The following is a 15197-nucleotide window of genomic DNA, read 5'->3' on the forward strand; positions in this document are numbered from 1 at the left end:
TATTCTAAAATTCTAAAATGATGGTATTATCCTCAATATAGCATTCATTAAAGGATAAAAGTACATTGTTTACAACTTAAGGTAAAATAATGTAAAACAACACACTTTCAAATACTAATTTGTAGCATAATCAGTTTCTTCTTAGTTATTTCACTGGTCCTTCTTGGTATACACCACCAAAGGGCTAATACCAGCAACAAAAGTTACACCAAGGGACTATAGCAAAATTGATTTAGATTTTCCACTTTTCTTTTGGTTTGACACTTCTTCTGTTGCCCTGAATTTGTTAGGGAATAGTAATATGGTTTATAGTTTCCATTCTCAATTATCTCACTCGATTGAGGTCGGGAAGGTGATCTAGATTTGGTGCTTGTGCCAACTTGTGCTGAACTTGCAAAGTTATAACAAGTAACCAATTCATTTTGATTTAGCAATTCCACTGGATTAGGTGTAAACCTCCATGACATAAAAAGACTAGATGCTACTGGAGACACATATTGGACGTTTCTTCTAGCACCAGTTCTGATAAAAGTGGCTTTCAATTGCCTATTCTCTGCATTGTCCTTAGAATGAACTAGGATGTCAAATGTTGTGATCCCTCCAAAGTTCTGAGCATTAATATCCATATTTGTCTCGTTGATCAAGAAAACTGTCGTCTATAATAATCATAAAAGAAACCATGAGCACAACTACTGACACATGAAAGCTAGATTGGCTAGGATTTACCATAATTGTTAGAACTCATTTCTTTATATTTGATTAAAGCTCATTTTTCTGGAGTAAGTCCAAGCAATTTTTCATCACAAAATCAATAATTAAATGATATTGCAAAAGAGAGAGAAGTAGAGAATACCTTGAAGGATAGAAACTTTCTCGTTCATCACTGGTGCAAAAATTTAATACTCTAAGATTCACAAAACTCTGCAAAAAAAAAAAAAGGAAAGAAGAGGAAGAAGGAAATCAATAGTCATAAAGTGAATGTATTAAAGTAGATGACAAGGAAAAGATACTATATAAACTTGCATATGAAAAGTTTTTTGGGATGAAAATCAGATGGTAAACATTGTGAAAATATTTTGGTCAACCTGTCAAATGATGTCCCATAGGTCATTTTTGTCTAAAAAATACTAACAGTGAATGATGTTGTGTAACTCTAGTTTAATATATAAAGCAAAACAATCTCACTTTCTAAAATCAAACCAAGTGATTTGTTGACCCTATTCTCTAGTATCCACTGAAATCTTCCACAAAGATTTATAAAATAAGTAACCTTTCTCTTCTAGCATGCACCATAAAATTATATATCTAATTTTTTTCTCTAAAGTAGAACTTTCAACCTAAATAACACTCTTCACTCTCTGAAATAGACATTCTCTGTAACACCCCCGGATCCTCTTGGGCTTACCAGGCATCCCACCTGCCACCCTCAAACCGGTTGTGTTAGGTCTGCAGCCCAATACACCCCAACCCATCACCCTTCTCCGTCCATTCATACTGGGTGGGTTGTTGTCAGTGGGAATCGAACCCCCAATCTGACCTTTAACACCTCTGGCTCACCAGCAGATGCTACCAGTTGTGCTGCAGCGCAACTGGTAGCATCTGCTGGTGAGCCAGAGGTGTTAAAGGTCAGGTTGGGGGTTCGATTCCCACTGACAACAACCCACCCAGTATGAATGGACGGAGAAGGGTGATGGGTTGGGGTGTATTGGGCTGTAGACCTAACACAATCGGTTTGAGGGTGGCAGGTGGGATGCCTGGTAAGCCTAAGAGGATCCGGGGGTGTTACATTCTCAACACTAAAAAATATCTCTCCATATCATCTTAAATTACTCTCTTTTAAACCAATTATATTACATTTTAAATTGTTTCATTTTACATTAAAATATATTTCATATATTTAAAAACATTTTACAATATTAATGATATAAAAACAAACGTTTATTATGTGTTATGCAAGACTTTCAAACAACGTCACATTCTTTATCATATATAAATTTTTATGGTTGAGTGAAGAAAAAAAGTAGCATAGCATATGATTAGCATGATCAATATTGGTAATATAAGATTTAACTCTTATCAATGTTCAATGATAACTATGCAAAGAAGTTTCTACATTTTATGGGGTACTGATTTCTGCAATAACTTTCACTATTTTAGAAAAAAAAAAAAAACTAAAGGTATTACGTTGGCATGTGGATAACACAATGCAGACACTTTCCTTCCTTCATGAGATTGAAAGCTTTATTAATGTCATCAAATGGCAAGTTGTGTGTTATGTAGTCATCAATTTGGATTTTCCTGCACATTAATCATAATATTAGTAGTTTAGTATATATACTTTTTGCTTAAAAAATATTGTTTTTAAGCATGCATCTCCAGTATCAAACTAAAAAACAACAAAATAATCCAAACTTTTGACAGACCTTAAAATAAAAAGTTGGATTAGGGTGCAAATACCAAATATATATCACATCCCATGCTAAACATTGTAAACTAAGACTTCTTTTTTATAACAGTGATAACAAGAAATTGTCCTCAACTTTATCGTGAATAAACAATACCAGTGAATCAAATCGAAGTAAGAAAGTTCCGCACAAAAGCTAGATTAACACTTTTAAAATAATAAAATAAGAAAGAACGATGAAATTAGCTTATGCAGATAACTTTCTTCATAAAAGTTTTCTCACATTAGCTTTGCAAAGAGCTTATTTTAACTGGTAGGCAAGCTCATTATAACTTATATAGAAAAGTTTATTTCATTTTACTTCCTAAATATTTCTCCTATGAGTTCTTATATAAGATTTTATGACTCTTCAATCATTTATAGACAAAAACATGTACAAGCAGAGCAAGAGTTAGAGAGAGAACTTCTTGAAAACATCATTCACTTTAGACCAATCATATTGGTGTAACACCCTAACCTCAACAATTGTTGAATTAATAGAGTTGATGGCAAACCAGGTGTGCATCAGAGTATAAGTTTTCTTATTAGTGACAACATGGAAGACTAGGTTGGCTGAGTTTTGCAAATCCTAGAAATCTAAAAATTAAACTCAATTTATATCAAATAATAACAAATGAAACCATGAAACCATAAGAAAAACTCTGCAAACTGAAAATTATGTTATATGGCATAGACACATGTTGGCATGGCAAGGGAGTCACGTTTTCAAACTCTCCATCACTCACACAACCAAATCATCACATTCACATTCATTCACCATTATCCTCGTGTCACAAGCATCGACACACAAACCAGGGGAAAGGATTCATCACTCTCGTTCAACATAAGCACCATTCATCACTCACATCTTGATTTACATTCACATTTTCACAAAAAAACCATCACTCAAGCCGAGACAAGCGTTAATTGTTTACCTCTTTCACCATCGCTGTCGGAGCTATGGCAGCCTCCGTCGAGCTCCAACGTGTGTTGCGCCACCACCTTTGCGTGACCGACACTGTCACTGGAATCTGCTCTGTGTCTCCTATGTATCTCTCTTCGTCTTTGTGCTCACCTTCTTCGTCTGACTCGAACTACATGTTCTCCGTCGACTCATCGTTGCAGTGAACCCTAGCGCTAAGCCATTTCGACAATTAGTTGCTTGCGATGTCGAATTAGCAAACCCTTGCCATGGAATATCGTGGATGGGGGGATTGGAAAGGTTTATTACATAGTGGAAGAAGGGTTGTCTTAGAGGCTATGTGAGGTAGATGAAGGTTTAGAGTGGAGGTCTTCAATTAAAAGAAAAGAAAATGACATTTACTCTACAATATTAAAAAATCACAAAATTTACGGAGTTTCACATAAATCCCTTGTATTTACCAGAGGTTTAAAAAAACCTCCATTACTTTATTCGTTAGTAGATGTTACTATAACCTCTGGTACTAAACCTCTGGTAAAATTAATATTTTTTGTAGTGGTTACATATATCATACAAATATTAATAAAGAAATTGAAATGTATCTTACCTATATAAATATGAAAATATTTTATCAAAATTATACTGGAATAAATACATAATACATAATATGAACAAATTAAACTAAAATAAATATGTACATATTTTTTAAATAATATAGAAAATTTTATTTATTTATCTTATATGTATAGCCGTTTTCCCGAGTTGTGTGAGTACGAAGTGAATCACATCTTAATTATTTTAACTAATCATGTGATTTAATTGAGAGTTACAGTTATATTTTCAAAGTTTTTGTATATTTTGAATATAAATAATTATTTTTAAAATAACAGTATCGTCGTATATCTATCGTATCCTATACAGTGCATCATAAGTGATAATATATTGCTGACAAATAATGACGTCAGCAATGCGTGGATTAAAGTTCATCATTCTTCTTTGCCAACTTTCTTCAAACACAAGCAAAGCAATGAGAACAACACTACACAATCGATGGATACATGGCACGAGCACATGAATTCAATGTTTTATTAATGCAGCAACACCTTAGTCCCCTGGTGCTGCACGCAGGGTAACCCCTTTAAACAAAACACACATTCCTAATTAATCATTCTAATCATGCTTATTGTCAGCGCCGCTTTATGCAACGCGTGGAATCGCATATCATTTAACCACTTTTCATTAAATTAAATTTTGAAGGACTCTATACTATGGTACAACAAATAATGTTTTTGTGTTAACATTTTAAATGAATATTATTTGTAGGGTCAAAGTAAAGTCAATGTGATGAGTTGAGTTAAAATAAATATTTTTATTTTATTTTATTTTTTTGTGTTAAAAAAATTGTAATCCATTCAACTTATCACAAAGGCTCAATTACATAAATTTTGACTCATTTATAAAGTTTTGTTCTCTTAACTTATATATTTATATACTAGTATAATCAAACATTGGTTTTATCTCACCAAATATATAAAAATACTAGTTAATAATTAGGTCGCCAACCTATATATTTGAACAAACAAATAAAAATATCTTAAATATTTAAATATATTGTTGAACAACATTTTAATATTTAAAAAATTAAAATATAAAAATATTAATAAAAAATAATAAGTTATTATTCATGAATTACAAATTAATGCACTCTCAATCCGATTATATTTTTAACTTAGAAATATCACTTTGACTGAATTAAGTGAATATCACTTTTTATAAGAAAAATTCATTGATTATATTACTAAGTTTGCCTAAGTTAAATTTGGTTATTAATGAGTTTAAAAAATTGATTAATTTGTTCTTAAACTTTTAATAGTATATAATTTTATTATTTTATTAACTTTGTAACACCAAAAAATCGTTTTTAAACTTTAAATTTAAATGTAAAAACTAATATATATATATATATATATATATATATATATATATATATATTTGAATTTAGTCGATCTATTAATTTTAACAGTAAAAAAATGATATCAAGGTAAACTTTCAGTATACAAATATCAAAATCATATATTTTAAAAAATTGAATAACTCATTCGTGAATTTGAAAATATAAAGATAAAATACAAGTTTGAAACAAATTATTCCAAAGAAGAAGCATTAATTGCACAATATGTGCCTAAGATCCTGCAATAAAGCTCTTGCATCTTATATATGCTACCATGTAATCATTCCAAGGGCGTAGTGTAGTTTAGTTTAAGAGCTTCTTAATATCCATTTCTTTCTATATAACCACCTCAACTCACTCTCTCTTCAACACCTAGGAAACCAAAAAGGAAAGAGGAAAAAGAACAAGAGAAAAATGTCTTCAGAAAACGCCCTTTGGTTTTTGCTTGCCATTTTCTCCCTCAGTGTAGCCATAACCTTGGCCTCTGACCCTGATCCAGTTCAGGATTTCTGCATACCAAACCCAAGATTTGGTGCCATGAAAACAGCACATGCCATGCACTACATTCTCCCATGCAAGAACTCCTCCGAGGCCACCACCGAAGACTTCGTTTTCTCTGGTTTAAGAGCCTCAGGGACATTCTCAGACACAGGCCTTGCGGTGGTTTCAGCAAGCGCTACAAATTTTCCAGGGCTCAACACTTTGGGCTTGTCTTTTGCACGTGCAGACATAGAAGTCGGGGGCATTAACCCACCACATTTTCACCCTAGAGCCACCGAGCTGGTTCATGTGGTGCAAGGAAAAGTGTACGCAGGTTTTGTTGATTCAAGCAATAGGGTGTTTACTAGAGTGCTTGAAAAAGGAGAGGTCATGGTGCTCCCTAAAGGTCTGGTGCACTTCATGATGAATGTTGGTGATGAAGCTGCTACTTTGTTCGGAAGCTTCAATAGCCAAAACCCTGGTATTCAGAAGGTACCTTCTGCTTTGTTTGGTTCAGGAATTGATGAGGAGCTTCTGCAGAAGGCTTTTGGACTCAGTTCTAAGCAGATTGGGAGCTTGAGGAAAAAGTTTGATCCCAAGACTGCAAGGTAGATCATAACTGCTAAAATGCTTTAGTTTGTCCATTTTAAGGTTTTGAGTTTTCTTGTTTATTCCTTTGTTTCAAACAGTTTTCAACCCCTTCTCCCACTTTTTGTGTTGTTTTGTTATAATACTATATAAGGTAAAGAATATGAAGTGCATCTTGGTCGCACTACCTTGTACTGAAATCTGAAGCAGCAAATATTTCCATCCTCTCTCCCCCACAGAATTAATGACCTAAAAATTAGTAAATATAGTATTTAATAGAGTTGTAAAAATGGGTTAGAATCCGCAAGTCAATCCAGTTTATCACAGAGTCGGGTTGAGTTAATTTTTTTTTACAAATTTCAATATGGGTTGATTCTTGACTTGGCTCACTCGGATTAAATTCGTGATGAACTAGGTTGGGTTCAAATATTTTTGTCTCACGAATAAATGAGTTAGGTTGAGTTGACTCCTGTGGTGGGTCGAGCCGAATCGGACCGATTTACCCACCCATTTTTATAACTCTGGTATTTAATAACAAATTATAATTCATTTGTTGAAGTTATAATAACTATTATCATCTTATACTTAATATAACTACTGGAAAATACTACTTTTGATAGTCTCTAAAAAGTATACTCACTTTACACCCTAATTTAATACTATAACAAATTGAAATTTTAGGTTAAAATTAAAACAATATTTAATTAAATATTATTAATTTGATTTGTAAAGTGGATACTTTTTATTTGATGAGTGTTAACCTGTCATCATGACCTTTATGAATAATAAATTATGTTATCATCTTTAAGACCTGACTCCAATTTAATATATGAACAATTAACACTACATTCAATTCAATAAAATTATAATTGTTTGTATAAGGTGTTCAACTTTTTTTTATCTATCTAATATTCCACTTAGACTAGCACTTAAATAGCCAACAAATGTCTATGCTTCAATTATAGAAAGTGATCACTTAAGTAAATAGAACATGTGTAGTTAAAAAGGTTCTTGTAAAAGAATAAGTTTTGTTGACTTTAATAAGAGCTATATATTATAATTAAAAGTTTAACGTTATACTTAACATAATTTCTAATCCATTAATGTTCTACACAAAAAAAAAGAGAACATTTTTATGTAGTTAGAAAAATGCTTTGAATTTATTCCATTCAAATTATAATTTTCCGTCGATTGATGACAAGGAATAGAGCTCAAGCTAATGTCCAGCAAACTCTTTTTTTTACACCCAACAACTTCAAAAAGCTGTCATAGGCGTTTCTGAAAGAGATGATAGTAATCATAAGACTTTGCAAATTAAAAAAAAAAAAGGTTCAGAAAGCTAGCGAAAGACATTGACAACTGCCAAAACAAGCACACCACATCATTAAGCTTCAAAATCTATAAATTAATGCGAAAGCCACCGTTCTTGTGTTCTTTTATTGGGAAGTGGAGGACGTGGTTTTGATTACAAAAGAGAAAAGTAAAAGGTGTATGCAACGTGAGACAACCAGCAACACGCACGAATTATCAACTCCATTTACTTCTTTCGTAGACTACAATTTTGCTTCTGAATCCTTATGACATTATATATGTTTGGCCTTACACGTGACAAGGAAAAGGGTGCAAGGGATTGGAAACATTGGTGACAATAATTTATGTACATGTTTGCTTTGGATGATAGCTGTTCACTTCAGAGTTTTAGATGTTATATATCGTTATGGACAAAATTTACTAATATGTTGTGTTTGGATGAATTTAACTTAGAAAGGTAATATATTTATTGGACAAATTTAAAATTTTTTATTTTAAAATGATTTGTTTGGATAAAGTAATTAGAAAGAAATTACAAAATTTAAGAAATTTTGAAAGATATTTCAAATGAATAAAAGAGAAGAATTTTGAATAACCTAAAAATATAAGAAATTTAAAATTTCAATCATTTTCACTTCACTCACAAAGGTCCAGTCGAGTTGGTTCAGGCTAAAGACTCAATCGAGTCCGCTTGGGTTGAAGGCTGAATTGAGTTAACTCGAATTGAAGACTCAATAAAGTCGGCCTGTGTTGAAAGTCGAATCGATTCGGCATGAGCCGAAGTTCGAGACGAATTGACCCTAGTTGAAAGTTAAGTCAAATCGAGATGAGTCAAAGGTCAAAATAGGTCAATCAGACTGAAGGTCGATATGAGTCAGCCCAAGTCAAGTGACATGATGAGTTGGCCCAAACCAAAAGTTGAGAGGAGTGGCCTAGACCAAAGGTCAAGACTAGTTGTTGCAGATCGAAGGTCGAGTTGAGTCAGCCTGGATCAAAAGTTGAGAGGACTCGGTCTAGGTCGAAGGTTGGGAGAAGTAGGTCTAGGTCGATGGCCAAGATGACTTAGCTTGGGCTGAAGGTCGAGATAACTAGGTCAGGATCAAAGGTTAGGACAACTTAGTCTAGGTTGAAAGTTGAGATGAGTCGATCTAGACTGAAGGTTAAGACGACTTGTCCTACACTGATGGTCATGACGAGTTGCACCAGGCTGAAGGGTTGACAGGTTGGTGTAGGTTGAAGATTGAGCCAAGTCGACCAAGGTCGAAGGTTAAGACTAGTCGACCCAAGACGAAAGTTGAGTCAATTTGGTCTTGGTCAATGGTCGAGACGAGTTGGCCTGAAGTGAAGGTTCAGTCAAGTTGACCTGGCACAAGGACGAAGGTCGAACGAAATCAATTGGGTCAAAGGTTAATCCGAGTTGGTCCAGACTAAAGGTTAAAACATTTTGGCCTAGACCAAAGGTCAAGACAAGTTGGCTCGAACCATAGGTCAACATGAATTGGTCAGGCCCCAGGTTGAGATGAGTGTGTGAAGGTTGAAGTTGAAGTCAATTCGACAAAGGTTAAAGCTTAAGATGAGTTTGCCCAGATCAAAGGTCAACCTAATTCTGTGCAAGCTAAAGGTTAAGCCAATTTAGACTGAAGATTAGAAGGAGTCAGACTGAAGATTAAAACGAGTCGTCTCGAATCAAAGAACGAACTAAGTTAATTCAAATCGAAAGATAGAGTTAAGTTATCTTAATAGTTTAAAAATATAATTTTTTCTTAAAAGAGAAATTAAATTTTTTTATCTAAAATTAAAATTAAAATATTTCAATTATTTCATTTAAACAAAAATATTTGAGAAATAAAGAAAATTCAAGTAATTCAAATACCAATATTTCAATTATTTGGAATTATTAAAATCCACCATCCAAACACAAGTTACGGTTTAAAAAAATTTAATGTGTTATTCAATAATAAAATTATCGTTTTTCATAATAATTATCTCATAATTTATATCATCAATCATATTTTTTTAGAAAGATATACTTTAACAATTAAATTTTAACAACTATTTTTACGATCTGAACTCATATTCTCTGAATGACTTTTCATTTTCCTATTTTCTTATATTCTTATATTCCAAAACCAGTCGAGTTGTAAAAAAAAATTTCAAGATTTAGTTGTTACAGTATCATTTTTTTTTAACTAGTTAAAAGAGTAAAATTATTTGATTCGATAAAGGCAGAAACATTAAAATATTGTTTTAGTCTCTACCTTAATTTCTCTTTCTTTTGATCGTCATTAGTTGTGTTAATCTGGGCCACAATTTCCTGTATGTACATTTTGAAAGTTGAACACGATTACGAAGTAAATCATAAGAGTTTTGCGTCCTGCACCCATGATTACAATCTGCATTTCCATGTTCAAAACAAAAACATTAAAATGCCTTTTCTCTCCCTGTACCATGTCGTTGTCGTTGTCGCTGCTTTCAATCAAGTAAAAGCATTGTAAGTATCACTTTCGAGATAGTTATTCTAAAAATCAATCAACTTAGTGAATAATTCACATTATAAAACAGAGTTTTGCAATCTATACATTCTATTTTCACATATTATACACCAATTACTAAAATGGCAGAAGCTAACATGGTCCAACTTTTAAGACAAACGCGTCCAACCATAAAGACAATTACTTTGCAGAGAAAGATTATGTAAGTAGCAATATTTAGAATATAGCAGTTTGGACCTAATTATCAATCATGAACATCGTCATAGTATTCATCTCATCAAAAAAAGAATTTTGCCAAAGGAAAAACTGCTCAATGTTCATGTTTCCATTGTGTCAACTTGAGAATAACTTAGTGAGGTTTTAGAGAAATAAACCAGCTTCTGTAAAACAACTTCCCACATAAAAGAACAAGGTTCATACAATTATTAAGTAACCGGATCTCTCCTTACCATTAAGTGCACTCAATGTTTGTCAAAGTTTATCATACATCATTCTTTTCAACAGTTTGAATTCTCCAAAACTGAGATGTCAAATGCAAAACTGATCTGAGATAGACAGTGATCAATATAGAAGAAGCCTACTTCGCACGTAAAAGTTTCTTAATGATGGTGTCACTCATACCATCAGCAAGAGGAAACAAATGACCAGAACCTGGAACTTCGTGATAGATAATCCATGGAAGCTTTTGCACTATGTATCGTTGCAGAGTAACTGAAACCATTGCATCATCATCTCCTTGCCAAATATGAACAGAAACTTCACTATTTGGAAATGGATTTTCAAGATCAAGGGGACTGTATTCCCAGTTACTGAATCCGATATTTAAGTCACGGTGGACGCTTTCATAATCACCTTGCTGTCTTATCTGTGCCTATGGAAGCAACACAAAAACAACTTTATAAATTTCTATCACGAATTGAAGTAAGAAACTAAGAGATTACACAGTAGAACATGCTCAGTTAAAATGAGGCTAATCAAATTCAATGGCTCGGTAATCAACCACTTTTCAAATGAACCAAATTCCAGAATAAGTTCTTATGAGTGGATGAAATTTGAAAGCTTTCCACAAGGGTTGCTTATAGAAGTGAAAACTTGGTTTACCATAGATGTATGACTGTGAAATTAAATATCAAAACAAAAGGACATGCTAACGAAGCATTATCAAGTGAAACAGTGTAAACAAGGAATAACTTGTCTTGGTTCAACACTATCATACAAAATAAACGTCTTTTCACAGTGTTCTGGATAAACTACATTGATCCAATGATGTCACTGTGCGGTGCTTCAACAAGGAAATAACGTTGTAGAATTTCCACATCCCATAATTACAATGGAGCCTTCAAAATTAACTTAGTTACTGTGATCAATCACAAATATCAAGACAACTCTTTTAAGACATTATACATGAAAACAATGGGGGAAGTTATTCATGGATGCAGGGAGAAGAGTAACAAACGAAAATTAATAACATGAAGATTGATTTAACTGCTATGCCAAGTTAAACAGGTCACAGTGGAAACGTGCTCTAACAATTGCCTGTTGCTTAGGTAATTTTGAAGATAACAGAACAAGGATCGTAGTTATCCAAAAGGAGCAATGCCCCAAAGCCTGAAGCAACAAAGTTCTTTTTGCTTCTCTGATAACAAATTGTTTCAGAATATTTCTTTTGCAAACCATGTACTATACTTTAAATTGGAAGATTTATCATGTAAACAGATATCAAGTTTTAACCAGTGATTTTATTCTGTGCTATTCGTGGATAAAGGCTAAGTTTTTCCATCATAAATCAATGTTATTTGATTGATTATTACAAAATGCGTCAAACTATAGTTAACAATTATACAAGGTTAACACTTGAATAGCTATATATTCTATATATGTAAAGCAGCACAAAAGAAACAAAAAAAGTTTGTAAAACTTTAGCAGTGAATTTTCAGGCATTTTTCCAACGACTGTCCATTCATGAATAGCATGAATTAAACCAAATATTTCTATTATAAAAAATGGTATTGTTTAGAATCCTAATGCTTGCCTATAAATGTTGTCTATTCCAAATTGATACCAACATAATGTATCAATAATGATCAGAGTTTAAATACTCCTGTCCTGTCTATATTTTTGTCTAAAATATATCTTAATATCTGTAACCAAAGACAAACTGTTGTCGCTATTAATTCCAAGAGCCATGAAACTACTTTTATCAGTATAACATCAAAAACAAAAACACGGAGTACGAGTACAGAGAATTCAGAAAAATCAGGCGGTGAGAATTGTATACGACCAGCTTAAAATAATGCAAAAGTTCACATGAAAAATTAAACAATTAGAAAAACTTAAAAAACACTTTCTGTTGGAACTTGGAAGTCAACATCCCAAAGTGAACTGCATTCAGCAAAAAACCACAATTTTGTAATCACATAGATGTTGGATACTTACTGCATAACTTTTTCTATGGGTATGGGACATCTTAGCCAGAATTTCCTTGTCTTCACGAGAAAAGATATGTGGACTCCCAGAAATTACACCAGATCCAGGGAACCACTGTTGAGTGTTCCACCAGTAAGTTAGCCACGGCGCGTAGTGGGCAACACGAAGGGCCCATTGGTCTTGTATGTTTTGTTGGCGATAGGCTTCCGTAGTTAAGTTTGCAGGAAAACCAGGCCACCAGTAGTTGATAACTGGGGCAATGAGTACCACGCCTTCCAACCTGTCAGCATTGAAAAAATAGTTTTGAACAGAGGTTGACAGCTGTATGTATCTCACACCAGTAACATGTATATGAAAGCAAGCATACGTGAACACAACAAAACAGCTAATAATGCAAAAAGAAATATTATTAGTGAAATGTTTTGAAACAACTTGTGCTTACAAAACTAAAAACATCCTGAATAAGTCATACCTGTGAGGTATGTATTTAACACAGTTCCAAACAATTTGTCCACCCATAGAGAATCCCGCTACATAGAATTTGGACCCCAACATTAGCTGATCTGCAAGCTCTTCTATATCTAAAGCAATGCTTTTTAATGTACGATTTGGATCAGGATCACTTTCCCCATAACCAGGTCTGTCAAAAGAGAGAATGTAGATCCCCATCTCCTCAGCAATACCCTGGAAAAATCCATCTTAAATATAATAGTACAAACAACAAAAGATATTAGAGAATGCTATGAAAGGAAGAGAAATGTAATATCGGTAATTACAGGTGATAGTTTTTCAGCAAGCACGGCATCATGCCTGCAATTGTCAAAACCATGAACATAGATGATTTTGTAAACGGCTTCATCTTTTGGAACACCATTCTCTTTGTATGCCAAATGCCTTCCATCTCTTAATTTGATTCTTGGTGCTGTTATAGGCGGTCCATCAGGGGTGCCACATATCTTGGGAGGGGGAGGTTGAATAACCTTATAAGCCCATGCTAGAAACCCGATAAACAACACTGCTAGTGCTGTTCCAAGAATTCCTGATAGATTGAGATGCCAAATTGAAAAAGCAGATAAATACAAGTTAAAGCAAAAAGATTAAGAAACAATTTGCAGTCAACAAGTCAAGCATAAGAATGCCAAAATAAACTTATTAATTACCCTATGCTCCAATACAGGCAAGACTAGCTATAAATCTCTTATGCCAACAAGGGTTGATTCAGTTGGCAATAATCAAAGCAAGTTACTTACAAATGCTTAGGTTAGACTCCTCCTACCATTAATCCCATCAACTTCAGCTTACTAATAAATTAGTGTCTTACTAAAGAATAGAAATGAGAAAAATAAAAAATGACCAACTCCATTGATAACTAACAAGAATCTAACCACAATACATAGTCGTTGTAAATATTTATTTACACGAACAATTACCAATTTAGCATGTACGTACGGTACAATTTATCTTTTATAATAGATATTTTCGAGGTTATATCTAGAAATACCTCAGATTGGTTAATCCTGCAACAGGTTTTATACTGCCAGTACATAAAAATTAAACTTAACTATAAAATTATATGCATACACGAGGAAAGGAATATAAAAATTATAAGCAACTAATAACTGTCCAGGTTCAATGCAAGCAATAACTATTAAGTTGAAACATAATGAAGGGTTCAATTTAGGTGTCCAAACAAAGCAATCTACATCATCTATACCATAAAAAACCAGAATTCTTCACCCCAATTAAAACAAAATGCTAGGAAAGGCTTATCATTCTCAGGTCTAACAAAAGATGCAGCACGACCCAGATAGTTTTTATAACTTGAAATTCGATAGAAATGAAAGTGTGATGAAAAGTTGAAAGGAATTGCGAAAAGGGACCTGATGGGAGTTGTGAGGAATTGGATTTCTTTGCCCTCCTGGTGTGAGCTCGAGCTGATGCAGCAGAAATTTTTCTGTTCACTCCGGTGGCCATGGTGAGAGATGAAAGACCCACAAACGGAAACACCAGGGAAAGTTTCAACTTGAATGATTAAATTACAGTGCGGAGATCTAACATGACCTACAAGAGAAGAAGGTTAGAAAGCTAGATGGACTTTTAAGACAGGCGATATTATTAATGTAAGCTGTGACTATTTTTTTCATGAAATAAACTGTTTTCTTTTTCCTTCTAAAAAATAAAAATAATGTTATAATTTTCTTTCCACATATACAGACCAGATCAAAGATTAAACGAAAATACTTATTTTGATAAATTAAAGGTTTAATATTATAATTCGTCTCATGTTGTTAAATTAATCTCAAATCTGTTTTATTATTTGTAAAAACTTGGATTTTTTTTTTTAACGGATAAATGTAGTTAACTTGACAATTATTTGATAAACACACTAAATTATCAAGTTGTTAATATATTAAAGTACAACTAGTCACGTAAACTTGTTATACAATTATTTAATTAGAAAGAGAATAATTTATAAAAAAAATTGAATTTGAAATTACAAGAAAAGATAATAATTGGAAAGATTTTAATAAAAATAACAATATAATATATATATATATATATATATATATATATATATATATA

The 15197-nt window shown here is 32.9% G+C and overlaps 2 protein-coding genes and 1 long non-coding RNA gene across 3 annotated transcripts; 1 reads left to right on the top strand and 2 right to left on the bottom strand.

Annotated features, from left to right (window-relative positions):
• LOC114190402 (uncharacterized) lies at positions 1–3728 on the bottom strand. Its single transcript, XR_003605797.2, has 4 exons — positions 3379–3728; positions 2185–2298; positions 854–921; positions 1–656 (listed from the first exon to the last, which is right to left on the bottom strand). It is a non-coding gene; the product is annotated as an uncharacterized LOC114190402 (long non-coding RNA).
• A 1901-nt stretch (positions 3729–5629) lies between these two features.
• Positions 5630–6698, top strand: LOC114192311 (RmlC-like cupins superfamily protein). Its single transcript, XM_028082000.2, has one exon. The coding sequence runs from the start codon at positions 5731–5733 to the stop codon at positions 6406–6408; it is 678 nt and encodes a 225-aa protein (XP_027937801.1). The 5' UTR covers positions 5630–5730; the 3' UTR covers positions 6409–6698.
• Positions 6699–10565: 3867 nt separating this feature from the next.
• LOC114192315 (uncharacterized) lies at positions 10566–14726 on the bottom strand. Its single transcript, XM_028082003.2, has 5 exons — positions 14495–14726; positions 13391–13653; positions 13087–13298; positions 12624–12894; positions 10566–11058 (listed from the first exon to the last, which is right to left on the bottom strand). Exons 1-5 carry the CDS (start codon positions 14586–14588, stop codon positions 10765–10767), a joined length of 1134 nt encoding a protein of 377 aa, XP_027937804.1. The 5' UTR covers positions 14589–14726; the 3' UTR covers positions 10566–10764.
• Between the last annotated feature and the right edge of the window lie 471 nt (positions 14727–15197).

Source organism: Vigna unguiculata, chromosome 7 (assembly GCF_037176805.1).
Source record: "Vigna unguiculata cultivar grain cowpea cultivar isolate G323 ecotype 2 chromosome 7, ASM3717680v1, whole genome shotgun sequence".
Taxonomy (NCBI): Eukaryota; Viridiplantae; Streptophyta; class Magnoliopsida; order Fabales; family Fabaceae; genus Vigna; species Vigna unguiculata.

Excerpts from the sequence above, each read along its gene's own strand:
- LOC114192311 (XM_028082000.2), top strand. The coding sequence starts at position 5,731 with ATGTCTTCAGAAAACGCCCTTTGGTTTTTGCTTGCCATTTTCTCCCTC.
- LOC114192315 (XM_028082003.2), bottom strand. The coding sequence starts at position 14,588 with ATGGCCACCGGAGTGAACAGAAAAATTTCTGCTGCATCAGCTCGAGCT. Across the intron at positions 13,654-14,494 it reads TTCCTCACAACTCCCATCAG|GAATTCTTGGAACAGCACTA; the intron begins GTCCCTTTTCGC and ends TCAATCTATCAG. Across the intron at positions 12,895-13,086 it reads GTTAAATACATACCTCACAG|GTTGGAAGGCGTGGTACTCA; the intron begins GTATGACTTATT and ends CAATGCTGACAG.